The sequence below is a fragment of the Folsomia candida genome, unplaced genomic scaffold (genome assembly GCF_002217175.1).
Source record: "Folsomia candida strain VU population unplaced genomic scaffold, ASM221717v1 Fcan01_Sc002, whole genome shotgun sequence".
Classification (NCBI taxonomy): domain Eukaryota; kingdom Metazoa; phylum Arthropoda; class Collembola; order Entomobryomorpha; family Isotomidae; genus Folsomia; species Folsomia candida.
The window spans coordinates 19,320,255-19,333,837 of record NW_019091194.1 but is presented as its reverse complement, the minus strand read 5'-3'; the positions used below and the strand labels follow the sequence as shown (position 1 = coordinate 19,333,837).

At 39.0% G+C, this 13,583-nt stretch overlaps 1 protein-coding gene across 1 annotated transcript in view; it reads right to left on the bottom strand.

The window, feature by feature from the left end:
* LOC110843569 (protein sickie) overlaps positions 1–13,119 on the bottom strand; it is a 163,378-nt gene extending 150,259 nt beyond the window's left edge. The window contains exons 1-2 of the mRNA XM_035848225.1: positions 12,660–13,119; positions 4,701–5,136 (exon numbers count right to left, since the gene is read on the bottom strand). Of these exons, the coding sequence (XP_035704118.1) occupies positions 4,701–4,769 (69 nt within the window). The 5' untranslated portion in view covers positions 4,770–5,136; positions 12,660–13,119. The remainder of the gene's footprint in view (positions 1–4,700; positions 5,137–12,659) is intronic.
* Between the last annotated feature and the right edge of the window lie 464 nt (positions 13,120–13,583).

Below are 13,583 nucleotides of genomic sequence, written 5' to 3'. Positions count from 1 at the left end.
GAACGAACAACTTTCACCAGTTTGGGGAATTTTGTTTACTCGTCGTTGACTCAGCTGTGGTTAAATTGTCAATTTCTTCCTCGCTTTTCTTAACTTTTATGTCTAAACATTTATTTAACCTCGTGTTTACAAGGGGAAGGGGTGGCTCTTTGATTTCCTCGTTTGAATCCATCCACCAGCCAAAGAGGAAGAGTTGGATGGATATGTATTCGAGTGAGTATTTGAGAGAGAAAGTTGGGAATCGGAACTGGAACAGATGCGACCAAAACTTTACTGACTTAAATGGACCGTGAGATTCCACGACACAAAATCACTTTCTCTGAGAATAAAGTGAAACTCGAATATCCAAATATTGGAAATCATCCATCTTACGGAATAAAATGGGAAAGGCAGTAAAAGAAACTTAAATTTACAATGATTCTTTGTCGGGAAAAGCTTCAACTGTTTGCTTTCTGAATTTTGGTCTGCCTTCCGCCATACAAATATGCCTGACAACATCTGTATTTACCAGTTTTCCGAATATCCGTTACATATTCATCGAATTTAAATTAAAGACGGATTGAGATTCAGAGCAGCCACGTGGTTGCATAATAATGCAGCGGTGAAGGAGTGCTTAACAAGTACGTAGGTACGTTTGTAGGTAAGTCGTCGCACTATTCTGGTTGTTGTTATTCTTGTTGTCGCTGAACAACAATAAATAATCAAAATCAAGCCAAGCACTGGTAACAGTCGTCCCACGGGAGGGAAAGTGTTGGGATTCTGCATAAGATATTTGGAATAAGAGAATACCGCCCCCACCTCATCCATGAAACTGTAAAGTGAAAGTCTTGAAATGCAACAACCTCAACATCCTCGTTTTGGTTAAACATGAACGTTACGTCTAACTGCACTTATTTACATGCAACGAGAAGAGCTGGATGAAATGTAAAATTCGGCAATTTTTCTAAAGCCGAAATGGAAGAAGAAAGAGCAAAAGTATTCAAAATTCACATATTTAAGCTCCTTTTTTCTCTCCTCCTTCCAACAAGAGTCACATCCTTCGACGAATACGGAACTTGTTTAAATTGTGTCCACGTTTCCAATATTGCACGGCTCGCATAAAAAGGAAAGTAAAACAGGGAAGAATGCACCGGAAGGAAATGGGATTTGGCAATAGTAATGGCGAGGAGAGAGAGAGAGAGAAAATAAAGAAAGTACTGAGGTGGTCGTGCGTATTTCCTCGTATGCGTCGCATTAGTGTACACGGGGCACACGCAACCTGGGGGGTTATACGCGGATGGGGGCATTTCGTGGCGGAATGGTGTTGCTGGATGGAGAAGTAATGGACATTATTGGTTGTGTGGTCGGTTGGTGGAGAAAGTGCACCCGTAAACGTGTTCTCACTGCTTTCTTTTCCATCCGTCTCAAATATCTCTCTATTTATGACGCTGTAAAGACAAATTTGCTATCTGTCAGTTATTTCCTGCTTTGTATGCAGCCCGTACAGCGCTGTTTTGTCTTCATTCGCAGCTTGACTTGAGTTTGGAGAAATCTGAGAAGAGCAACTGGCTCGAATTTGGTAGCTTGTTTCTGACTGATATATTTTTTAAATTTGATTTTATTTCACCAGTCCAAGTAGGAAGGAGGAATCCCGTTTTTTCTCGGTACATACCTTTCCTTCCTTCCCAAAAGGTCAACTTGTCCATATTTTTTTCCGACTAGGACAGAGATGGTGATTCCATGCAATGCTTCATACTCTTGCAGAATGCGGATGAGAAGGAAGACGAAGGAAAAGGTTGAGTTGGTGTGCTTTATATTTCTCAGGGGAAATTCCTTCCTTGGGCTGAAATAGACGGAGTGACTTTAATGTGCGCGATCTACCTCGCTCGGCTCTCAAGACGTTCTTCCTCCTCCTTGATCTTGAACCTCACCCACAACCGAGAAAAGACGCACAGAATCCACCACGTCCGCCGTCGTCGTCTTCTCTTTCGTGTCTTGTCTTTCTCGGACTGGGTTGACTGAAAATTCGGTGGGGGAGAGCCAGCAGATCTACCTCGTAAGTATGTACGTAGCATTTGGTGTTATGCAACATGGACCAAAATGCAACGAAAGTCAAGACAGATAAATACAAGAATCTGGGAACTACGCAAAATCAGGAGTCAGGAATTTACAATGTTTTAAATGGATACCATGTTACTTTAAATGCAATAAACATATTAATCCTAAGCAGTGCACTGCTCGGGTTAATTTATGTACAATTTCGAAAAAAATAATAGGTTACGTTGTTTTAAGACCAACTCCATCCCCGTCACCCGAAGACGACGAGGATGCGTTGTGGAAAAATTTTTGGTATGTTACACACACCACAATTTCAAGGAAGAAAGAACAAGCACCAACCAACCAAACCGAAGCACCCACAACATTCCAGTACTCAGAGTAACGCATTTTTACATGTGATACAATGTTGGCGAGGGGTAAATATGCATCGTATAGGAAGAAAGGGTTTCCTCTTTCCTTGGGTTATTATTGGTCCTAAAAATAAAATCTGGTGACACGGCGTGTCATGCTTTGTTACAATAGTTAATATCCGTGTCACGACGTATAGAGGATTTTGTACATATGTGTGTTTTAAATCTGAACATGAAATTTCACCCGTGCGTACAAAATCAGTAGTCGCAGAAATAATAATAATTACTCGGCAAGTTTTAAAAAAATGCTGTGCCATTGGATATTTGAAATTTAATAAAGTGCTGACTTGTTCCATTTGTTGCGAATGTTGGCAAGTTTTTTGACTCCTGATAAATGCCGTTTCTTCCTATTCTCCCCTGGTTTGTGCAGGGGAGAAGGAAGGAATGCACTCAAATGCATCTCAACTTGCATATCCATCGCCGTCACAGAACTGATTTGGGATTTCAAAGTCGTCTTTGCCAAAAAGGACTTTTAAACATCCTGTTTACAATTCTGAGCTTGCTCTTTTCTTTACTTTTCCATGCACGTTGCTACAAATATTGCCGTCTCCGTTGTTCCTGTGAGGGTTTACTTTGGATCTCTGATTCAGAATCATAATAAAATTACATTCAAGTTTCTTGGAAAAACATGAATCAACTGGATGCACGTAAATTCAAGGAAATCCGATTCTTCTTAAAAAGAGCATAAATATGCGGCGAATTGGCTCTTATATGAAGGACTTGTCTCATGTTCTTTAACTAATCAGTCAGGGAACCAAATCAAACAGTAAAGTTGATATTGTGCCCGGAAATGAATATTAAATCCGATCTTTGCCATATTTTGTAAACATATCAGCCTTGTTACATGTGAGGAGAGAAAACACAATGCAGGCAGAAACCGATTCAAGTGATTTCTCAACGCATACATCATTTTCAACCCTTTTTTCCCCAGCTTTTTCCGAATCCCTGATCAGATACGTGCCATTGCTTACTTCTGGCTGGCCTTTTCTTCAGGCCATAAATACCCGTAAGCCTGGCCTGTCATTGGACGCCTGAGATAAACTGAGAGCCCGAGTCTATTCATCTCATCACTCGAGTTAATAATTCATCTCTTCTCAGAAAAGAAGCCGCACGGAGGCCAAAATGTTGTAAATCTGTGATATGCGAGCGAGGGCGTGGGGCGAGCTATGTAGTAGCCCAGTTTAAATAAGATGTGCTTTATGTGAAGATTTACAGTTTTTTCTAAGAAATATATAAGCCAGACAGTCCGATAAGTCGGATGAAGAGCGTCGTGGTGAGTTGTGGTGGGAACAAGAATGCTGCGAAAAGTCTCATAAATTATTTCACAAGCTTCTTTATCACGTCTAGAGTAACAAATATATTTCATTCAGGAATAAAGTGCAGGAGGACACCCACAAGGTTGCAGGAGATAAAGAAAGCGTCAATAAATATGAATTTCAACTCGGTCTTAAATTCAACTAGAGCAAAATATTTGGTAGAAAGGGTATGCACATGTATTTACGCACATGTGTAGATGAATTGACCGATTACTGACCAAAGAAGTGACCGATATTACACAGTAGCACATCCCAAATTATCGCAAAACACAAACACGTAAGTAGTATCAGTATGTACAAAAGGCTTATCCTTAGTCCGACATATCGGTCTTTTGCAGAATACATAACGCATAACTCTATCTTTAAGAAATTTATTCCGCAATGTCCAGTTTCGTACTGAAACAATATTTTATTTTTATTTTGCCCATCTTTTTTCGGTAGACTTGAGACCTTTGCGACGTTGCCTACCCTTCATTCAATGTCTGCTAAAGTTGAATTAATAAAGAGAAATAAATATCGTGTAATGGACACTTCGTAAGTGCATTTAATGATAATGCAGCCATCTGTTTCGGGCCATTTCCTCCACACGGTCACATCGTATAACATACATTCACAGCCTCCTCTCCCACACAGGCTCAGTCAAAAAAAACGAAAAATGGAAGGACGGCAGGCAATTTGTTCGGAATGATTCTTGATCTCCAGTCAGTTCAACTTGAACTTGTTTTAGTAAATTGGGTGCAATTTGGTTGGTCCAAAATGTAATTTAAGTAAACTTTGTTTTTTGCATGAGTGTGATAAAAACTAAAACTCAGAGTGCACACACACTCAGTTTTAATGTGCTTCTATGATCACTTTCGAGTCGTCCGATAAGATAATAAGTGGTGGTTTGAGTTATGAAATTACGATGCATGAAATAAAAATTGACATTAAATCTCACCTGTATTGTCTCCTGGGCCGTGTATTTCCGCGAGTGAGTCGCCCCATCTACTTCCGGAGCAAACATCATCTTATTGGTACTCTCTGAATTTAGCTAGCGTTGGTTTCCTCCTATTGTTCCCATTTTCGTTGGAAATTTGCTTTCTGGTTAAGAATTTAGTTTGTTATCTTCCAGCAGACACGTCAGGTTGAGAAAGGGTGATAATTCTTGTCCTTCTTCTCCGTACCCGACACAACTTCAATTCAGAATTTATGGGAGTCTTGTTAGGTTTAGCTTGAGCATTGAACTTGAACAAGATGAGCATGCGGTGGACTTGAACAACAAATTTCTCCCAAGAAAGAACCAACTCGTTTTCCGTTTACTTCCTCTTGTAAATTAACTTAATTGGATTGTCGATCAGAGTGAGAAGAGACGAGGTTAAGCGGGTGTTTGTGACCTGAAATGGAAAACATTAAAGGAAAATGAGAGTTTTTCATTCATACGTAAATTTCATTGCATTTTCAGAATGTGTGTATCTTCCTGGAGGAAGAAAAGGCTTTCACAAAATCCTGGAAGAAGCAGCATTACATTGTCCACACGACGACAAAGTGAAGGCAATCAGATTAACCCGAGTGTGAGTGGGTGCAGGTCCTTTTGTTCCTTTCAACGAGTCTCATTTATCATGGCATCATTTTAGTTGGTGAGAGCTGGTGGCAGCTAAGCTACGGAAATTCCTGGAAGTAGATATGTATAATTTGGGAAGTATGCTGTGTGTCAAGTTGGCCAGGTGTGGTTGTGATGCAAATTACTTGCTATAACTAAATACGTATGGACTCTACTCGGTTTTACACATGTCCGTGAGACGGACTTCACTGATGAGTTTCCAAGATTTTACGAATTGTACTAAAAACTAATGAACCACTAATTTGTACTGAGAGCGGTGTAAATAAGTACGTATCCCCTCCAATTGTCGAAAATTAGTCAGAACCTATAACCGAGAAGAGTTAGATAACTGAACAAATTTGTACTCATACATATTTGTTGACACGATTTGGAAAAAAAAATAGTTTTTTATGTGCACGCCGGGATCTAAAAATAATTTGCCAAAGTAATGACTCGAAGGAAAAGTCATGAATTAAAGAAACGTGCGACACTCCCATCACAAAGCCGACAGTCAGTCAGACCGAACAACAAACAACCGCACATTAAAGCCATTAGATTGCATTAGTAATCTTGGTTTCCCCATTTCCAGGTCTAAAAGAAATCCTGAAATCCAGGTCGTAAATTCGGAAGAGTCGATCTCTGACTCCTCCAAGTCATTCGTTGTAATGATGATCCGTAAAAAAAGTGAGGTGCTCCTTCCTTGCTTTCGTTCATTGGCATATAAACGCGAGTTCGGAAGTAAGGTTCAGAATTGCAGAGTTGTACACTTTTGAGTGTCTCGCAGCCACCGCCATTTTCACCAGTAAAAGTCGAAAGTATTCGTAATGTGCGTTTAAAAGTTGGACGAAAGACAATTCGACACTATGAAACTTCCTAAAATTGAGAAGTAAAACCTCCAACGAGTCAGAAGATTACCCATAACAAAAACCGATGAGAGTGTGATGGGGCTAAAAGCGAACCAGTGTTATTTTCTGGTCGGATATGTAAAACCTATTCGCATTTAGCTGGAATCATAGATCTACATACGTAGGCAGGAAATGTACCTTAAAAAGTGTACTAAACGCACATTGTCGCACATATCTTTGTACATACTTTGTCTATTCAATGAGATCCTCCTCAATGACTACGAAATTAGTGTCTGTTAGCGGTTGTGTAATATGTAACTTTTAATTAAAGAGTAGTTCATTTGTAAATTAACATGAATTGGTGGACAAAATGATACCCAGTGCGTCTATGTAAGTGATACTTTTCCCCCGGAAAATACTTGGTCTAAAATACCAACCACTTTTTTGCCATGTTTATTTCTAAATTTGTGCCACACACAGCAACCGACTCCGGACTCGTGACCCTTGTCCATTCATTACGCCCATGACTTAGGTAAAGTCTCGGAATGACATTTATGAGTTCATTAAATCGAACCCTTCTCTAGTTTCGTACTTTATTGCATACTACGCACTCCCGACCACCACCATAACAAGCCACGGAAGGGATTATCCTGCGACGCGGTGGGGGATGTCACTTTCATGTTTCATCTTCATTTTCTCCAGTTCGAAAAATTCGGGTGGAAATAAACAGAATCTTCTCTTCTTCACCTTTACTACACCACCGAAAAACATGATACTCTGAACGATCCAACCACCCCAAGTTTGGTCGGAAATTGCAATAAATTCGCATTTATAATAATGCACATGGACCTTTCCCTCCTCCTCCTCGAGGAATAATCACACTTTATTTTATTGCGTTCGTAAACATTTCCAAATATAATATTCGTCCCTTTCTTTCTCTCATAAAATAAATCAGGCAGCCCGGTCAGCCAAGTTATTCATACTCCAATCAAACCGTTGGTGTTGATAGCAATATTCATAAAATATACAACTACTTTGCGGATGTGAAACGACGTTGCATGCATATTTCCCATAGAGTTGAACGAGGCCAACCACTTCCGCTCCCCAATCGAGGAAACAATTGGCCAAAATTTATAGAAATTTGTTCAAAAATTATTCTTTACCTACGCCAATTTCATGTCCGGTGGAGGAGGAATAGCTTTGTAAATTAAACCAATATACTTTCAATCGCTCGGCAGCTGCCATCCATCGTCGCGTCGCAATGTCCAAAAACTAGTTTGTAAATACGTAACTAAACGCTACACATGCAAATGTTGCATGCATGATTCGTTGGTTGGTGCGTGTATGTTCACCATCTGCCAATCTGTTGCAAGTTAATTACTCACCAGTGCAAAATTTTCGGCTGTTGCAATTTCATGCATGAGATGACCACATTATTTCCCCACTTGTATGAGCATTTGAGGAAAAATTATATACGGCTACATCTAAATTAATATTTTGTCTTTGTTTGAGCAATAAATAATCCCACCATTTAAAACAATGCGTAAGTACGTCTTTGAGAGTTATACCGCAGAGTGAATTTGTAGGATGGTACATAAAATTTCAAATGGAGCGATCCTCTTCAGATCGAGTTGATGAAATCTGAGAATAAATCATGATAAACATCTCGATTCATGCTCAGCAATGACTTATCGTTTCATTCATGAGAAACACTGGTAGGCTTGTTCGAGCGCAATATGTTTTTTTTCTATTTAAAAAAGCCATTTCTTGCTTTTTGGCTGCTCAATGTCTGTCTCTATCTACAAAATATGTATGTATCGATGCAAGTGTGAGTGCGGCCTTTTAATTTCTTTACATTACATTTATAGAGATGTGCTTGATCTAGGATTTGAATCTTACGTACAGCACATTACTTTCTCCCTTTATGGGTACGGTAATAATCCGCCTTATCAATTTTGTTATCGTTAATGCTGGAATGTAAAGGGAAATATCTATGTAAAATCCGAAATGTAAAGTTTATGGATAAAATTGTTTCAAAATTATTGTCTGACTTATTTAAGTGCGATTTTTTAAAACAAAAAATCTGATCTTGTCACTTGCAAACTTTGTGCATTTTCGGAAATTGAGAAAAACTGCATATTATTTTTGTAACTGGAAATGCCTTATTGCAAATGCCGCTGTTTAAAATTCAGTTATTATCAGTTATCATTAACTGGAGCGTAAGGTGAAATACGTAAAATATAGCATGTAAAATTTATGGAAAAAAAAATTGTTTCAAAAATTATCGTCCGACTTATTTAAGTGTGAGTTTTAAAAAACAAAAACCCAGAACTTGTCACTTGCCAACCTTGTACATTTTCGGGAAGGGAGAAAAGTTGCGTTTTATTTTTGTACACAGTTGGAAAGTGCGTCCCTGGCAAAAGTCGCTGTTTAAAATTCCGCTCACACGGGACAAACGGCACTGTTGCGAGCATCCTCCTCCTCCCTCTTTCGAGTCTGGAGGATCCTTGGTTTTTGGAGAGGCGAGACGAGAGAAAGAAAAGTTTTCAAGGTTATAACAAGAATTAGGAGATGAGATGCGTCGGTGTCCTTGTCAACTAAACTCCTCACCAATCCCCCCAACCAACACTGCACTCTTGCTTCTACAACTTTCCACGGAATTGGTTGACTGGCTGGACGAGCGAGTTAAAAGATTCTCTGGGGACGTGGTCAAAAGACTGACGGAGAGAAAGACGGGGGCTGGTCATGCATACCAAAGTAAATGAAAAGTAAAAGTACTTAGAGGAAGAGTGAAAGTGCGTGTGGATTCATTATTTCCAGTGCAAGATGAGACGGCTCGAAATGCTGGAAGAGCTGACATCACAAGTTGGATATTATTCTCCCGTAAAGAAATTGATCAAGCGGATCGTGGCATTTCTTCAGGTTTGGGTGACAACTTTGTAGATGGTTGGTCCGATTATTCGGTTAATTATTTTCTGAATTTTAACCAGCAGACGAAATGTACGCACTTTATGAGTCGTCATTTAATTACTTAATTTATGACTGACACATTCTTTAAATTTCTGGTAAATCAATACTTTTCAGCATACTTGTATATATGCAGACAGTATTCTTATTCCCCTGCTTATCAAATACGAGTCATCTCAAATTTGGAAGCACTCTAGAATAATTTGCACCTGGACGTACGTTCTCTTTTCATTCACTCCCAGGTGAAACTCTGTCACGAAATAAAAACTTTCATCTCGACATTTCATCCCGGATTAAAAAGATTCTTCTCTTTTTTGTGACAAATGGAAGCGGATAAGTTCACCTCATACTTGGCGAGATTGGAGCATAAAAAGAAAGGAACAACGAGATGAGACCTCGTTGACACTGATGAAGCTCGTGTTTAAACGAGGACGTAATTTTATTACGAGAAAGGCAGAGACACATGCCAATCTGGAGCAAAATATGAAACATGTTAAATCCGATGAGAGTTATGTTGCGTAATCTGTTTGAACTTTACAGAAGGAGAAAAAGTTTGAGGATGTAATCTTATTAAAAACTGAGCTTTTTTCTTCTTCTGCTCGAACAGAGTTGGTTTAAGACTTATTAATGTGGTGCTGCTGGTGCTGTGACAAAGTCCTCATTTTGCATCTTCTTCTTCTCGAGCGAATTCAAGTTCAAGATCGGACGGGAAGCATTTGCACCCACCGTTTTTTTTTGAGACGGTGGATGAAAGAGAACTTTTTTTTATTGGGAGATCTCGCATACGGATTTGTTTAGAGTTGGTTGCAATTTTGACTCGGTTTTGTTGATGTATCGCGTTGCATTGCGCCATTGAGTTTAAAAACGATTTTATAAACTTGTGTATAATACTTTTGGTGAGTAATATCTCGTCGCATTTCATGTGTCGGATAGCCTTGAGTTTTTGAAATATATTTGTGCATGCATGTACAAGAGGTGCATAAGTATACTTACTTACATGTGTATGTTTTATGCAAAGTCAGCATTTTTAAAAAGTTGTACATTTCCCCAGTTTATTTGTACTCTCATCCATCGTGACAACGTAACATAACAAAGTAATGTGTTGGGGTGGGTGCAGGGCGAAAATTAAAGGTTTTATGACCATCCTGCTACCATGCAGGCAGCAGTTCAAAAACTATGCGTATGTAATAAGACAAAGTTGCATAAACAAATAGACGAGCCGAGCCTGCTGCTGCATGTTGGCTAAATGTGCATAATATGCAGCATAAGTATTGCTGCTGTTGTTGGATATAATGCAAGAATTCGAAACGGTGTGTATACCACGAAGCTACATATGTGTTTGTACGGGTTAAAGGAGTTGAATGCTAAAAATAAAATATGGAGAGACTCAACTGCAAAAAGGTTTCACTTTTAGATGAAAACCACGAAAGGAATTGTTCTTCGTTCGTGAAAGAAAACACTTCTTTGAAAATATTGTCACCATTATGTCCCCATGATATTCAGCCAATGAACAAGCAATAAACTAATCACAATAATTGGTTTAAGCCATCCAACCCAAGTACATGTATTGTATTAGAAAGATGAGAATTTGTGCGTGTACTTTTGTATATATTTTTGGACTGACTCTGGTTAAGTATGTATGCATTCCTTTTGTTTGTTATTAGAAAAACACAACAATTAAACCAAACCAAAGACCAAAAGTTGGAACTGAATACCTTTCAAGACTCCAAATAAGCCTGAATAAGTTGCAGATAACAAATTAATACTGTTCAGAATGTAACCAGTAATTCCTCCTTCTCCATTTATGAGACTCCAACCGATAGAAATATTCCCCGTATAGAAATATTCCTCTTCCTCATGGACTTGGACCAAGTAATAAGTTTACATCATATTTTGATTTGAGATTTTCCCCAGTTCGTTTGACATCATCATGACTGGAGGATGAGAGAGAGGCAGAGTTCTCGTACATATAAGGGCATCATGGATGGAGGACTTAACTACTGATTCTTAAGAAGAAGAACAGCAGGTAGCACGTTTAAACCAAGCACAAGAACACAATGAGCTTTTGACTTTTGACTCGCTTTTCATTGTAAAATGTATCCAAGTTTCTTCTCTCTTGTAATAGCTTATCATCACTGCTTTCAAATTAATCTTGGCTTCCTTGCTTGGTGAGTGAGTGCCAGAGTGGAGAAGAATAATATGGCACTGGCTGCTGCAACGTTGCGTGTGTCTACTCGAGGTGCAACTATTTTCAATTTCTTTTATCTTTCTGAGTAGTGAGTGAAGGCTGGTATGGAAATAATCCCGTGATAGCGATGAGGACGATATGTACGCACCAAATATTTCGAGTCAAATATTGTCAACTCCTCGTTTACAGAGACGCACGCACCCATGAGCAAATTCATAAAGTTTTCAAGAAAGACGCGTGTTTTCCTACAAATAAGGCAGCGAGGAATTCGGAGAGATTTATTAAGAAAAGTTGTAATCTCTCTTGAATTTTATGTCCGTACAGGTGTTACGGATGGAGCTCCGAAAAAATTAGTTGAAATCCGATACTAATCCGGCATTGCGTATGAAGAGGGACAGCTAAATATTTTATAAACTGGACCACGTAAAATTGTAAGTTGTCATAAGTCCTTCTTATTTATTGAGTTTATGTACGAGCAGATGATCAGAAGAGGGAACACCCAGCCCAGAGCCATGGGGCAAAATATGTACGAGAGAGAGATTATTGTTCGTCGTCCACCTTCTTTACAAATGAAAAATGATTACTTCATTCCAAGACTAAACACGAGTCTGCTCAAGGGTGTAAGGTTGCAGGTTTTAAACTACAAAGTTTCAAGTTTACATTGTTATGACATGGAAAAAGAAATCGACAGCTTCTGGATACGATCTGTAAAAATAGTTCTTCTTCCGGAGGTTACAGCAAACTCAGTGCCGACTTATTTTGCTGGTCTGTTTAAGGTTTCTGTGTTGTGAGATGACATCATCACATTGGCCAAAGTTTACATATGTGGAAAAGTGCATGAGTTTTTTTTACTTGCAAGCAGTAGTACCAGATTGGTGATCGTTTGCAGTGATTCGTTCATGGTTTTCAGGTTGTTGGATTTCAAGTTAATCTTTATATTTATGACTAAAGATCATTGGAAGCTAGCAATTTTCAAATAAAATCAAGTAGATTATCCCCGAATACTGCAGAGATGTCTGACTATTAATAAATACTTGGTACATAATTGTGAAAGCGTGGTTTAATTAAATTTACTAAATATTTAGCATAATGAACAAAATCAGTGCCAGTCTCACTTAACACAACTAATAATAGCCATTGACTGGAGGAATTTAAATCAGGGGGTTCTCATCTACATAATTTTTCTAGTTCTAGTAATTGGACATTCTTGCCTGTACAAATGATCGCATGCCAATCGTGATCAGTTCAGTCGTCTTGTTAACTAACGAGGCAATAGGTGCTAATTTTTCATGGGCTCAGCATGAAAACGAGACTCACCTTGAACGTGACTGGCACAATTGCTGATGGAGAATTTGAGACTGATTTAGTTCACAAATTACACAGGTTTCTCAAGTCTCACCAGAACTGCGACAAGGTAAACGTATAATATTTCGCTTAATTAGTCCGATTTCACTTGTGGAGTTCCTTATTCCAGATTTTGCTCACATTTCCGAAATGCATGTTAACTATTTCAAAGCTATGTATTCACTCTCTCCAGTAAAATTTCCTTCCGTGGTGGTGGTTAACGTTTTACAATTAAGCTCTGCATGCCCAAGATTCATTCCGACTCCACCCACCCGACCAGAGCACAAAAGAACAATTGAAGTCTACACATTGTTGTTGTTGGTGATAAATGAGAACCACAAAACTCACCCGTTTTGTATAATGGACGACGAGTCTGAGTCTCACTCAGTCCAAATAAAGTATAAAACACAATTTGACCAAATTGACTTTTTACCAGTCCACCACCCGCCCGGAACCTTATCACAAGCACGGACTAAGCAACACTGAATCATAAACTGCATTGCATGGTGGATGCAATTGGATGGTTGAGAGTATTACACTAAAAGTTGACCCAGAGATCAAGTATTGTGGGCGATGAGACGAGACACGCACATATTCACCATTGCTTCGTAGTCCACATGCATACTGCACACCTGGACTGAACCGTATTGGTCGATTATTATTATTGTAAGTTGCCCTCACCGGTGTTATTCGACATTGGTATGAAATATATGCTCACTGCATATGTAACACGAGCGGTTGGCTGACTGGTGATGCTGTTACAGAGAGATTTGAAATTCCGAGAGATATTTGACACTAATAACTTTTGCACTCTTCACGAATTTCATGAAAACTGATATGTAGCCGGCATGAAGTTGAACGAATTTGATTACGGTTGCCGATTGGATTATCTGTAGT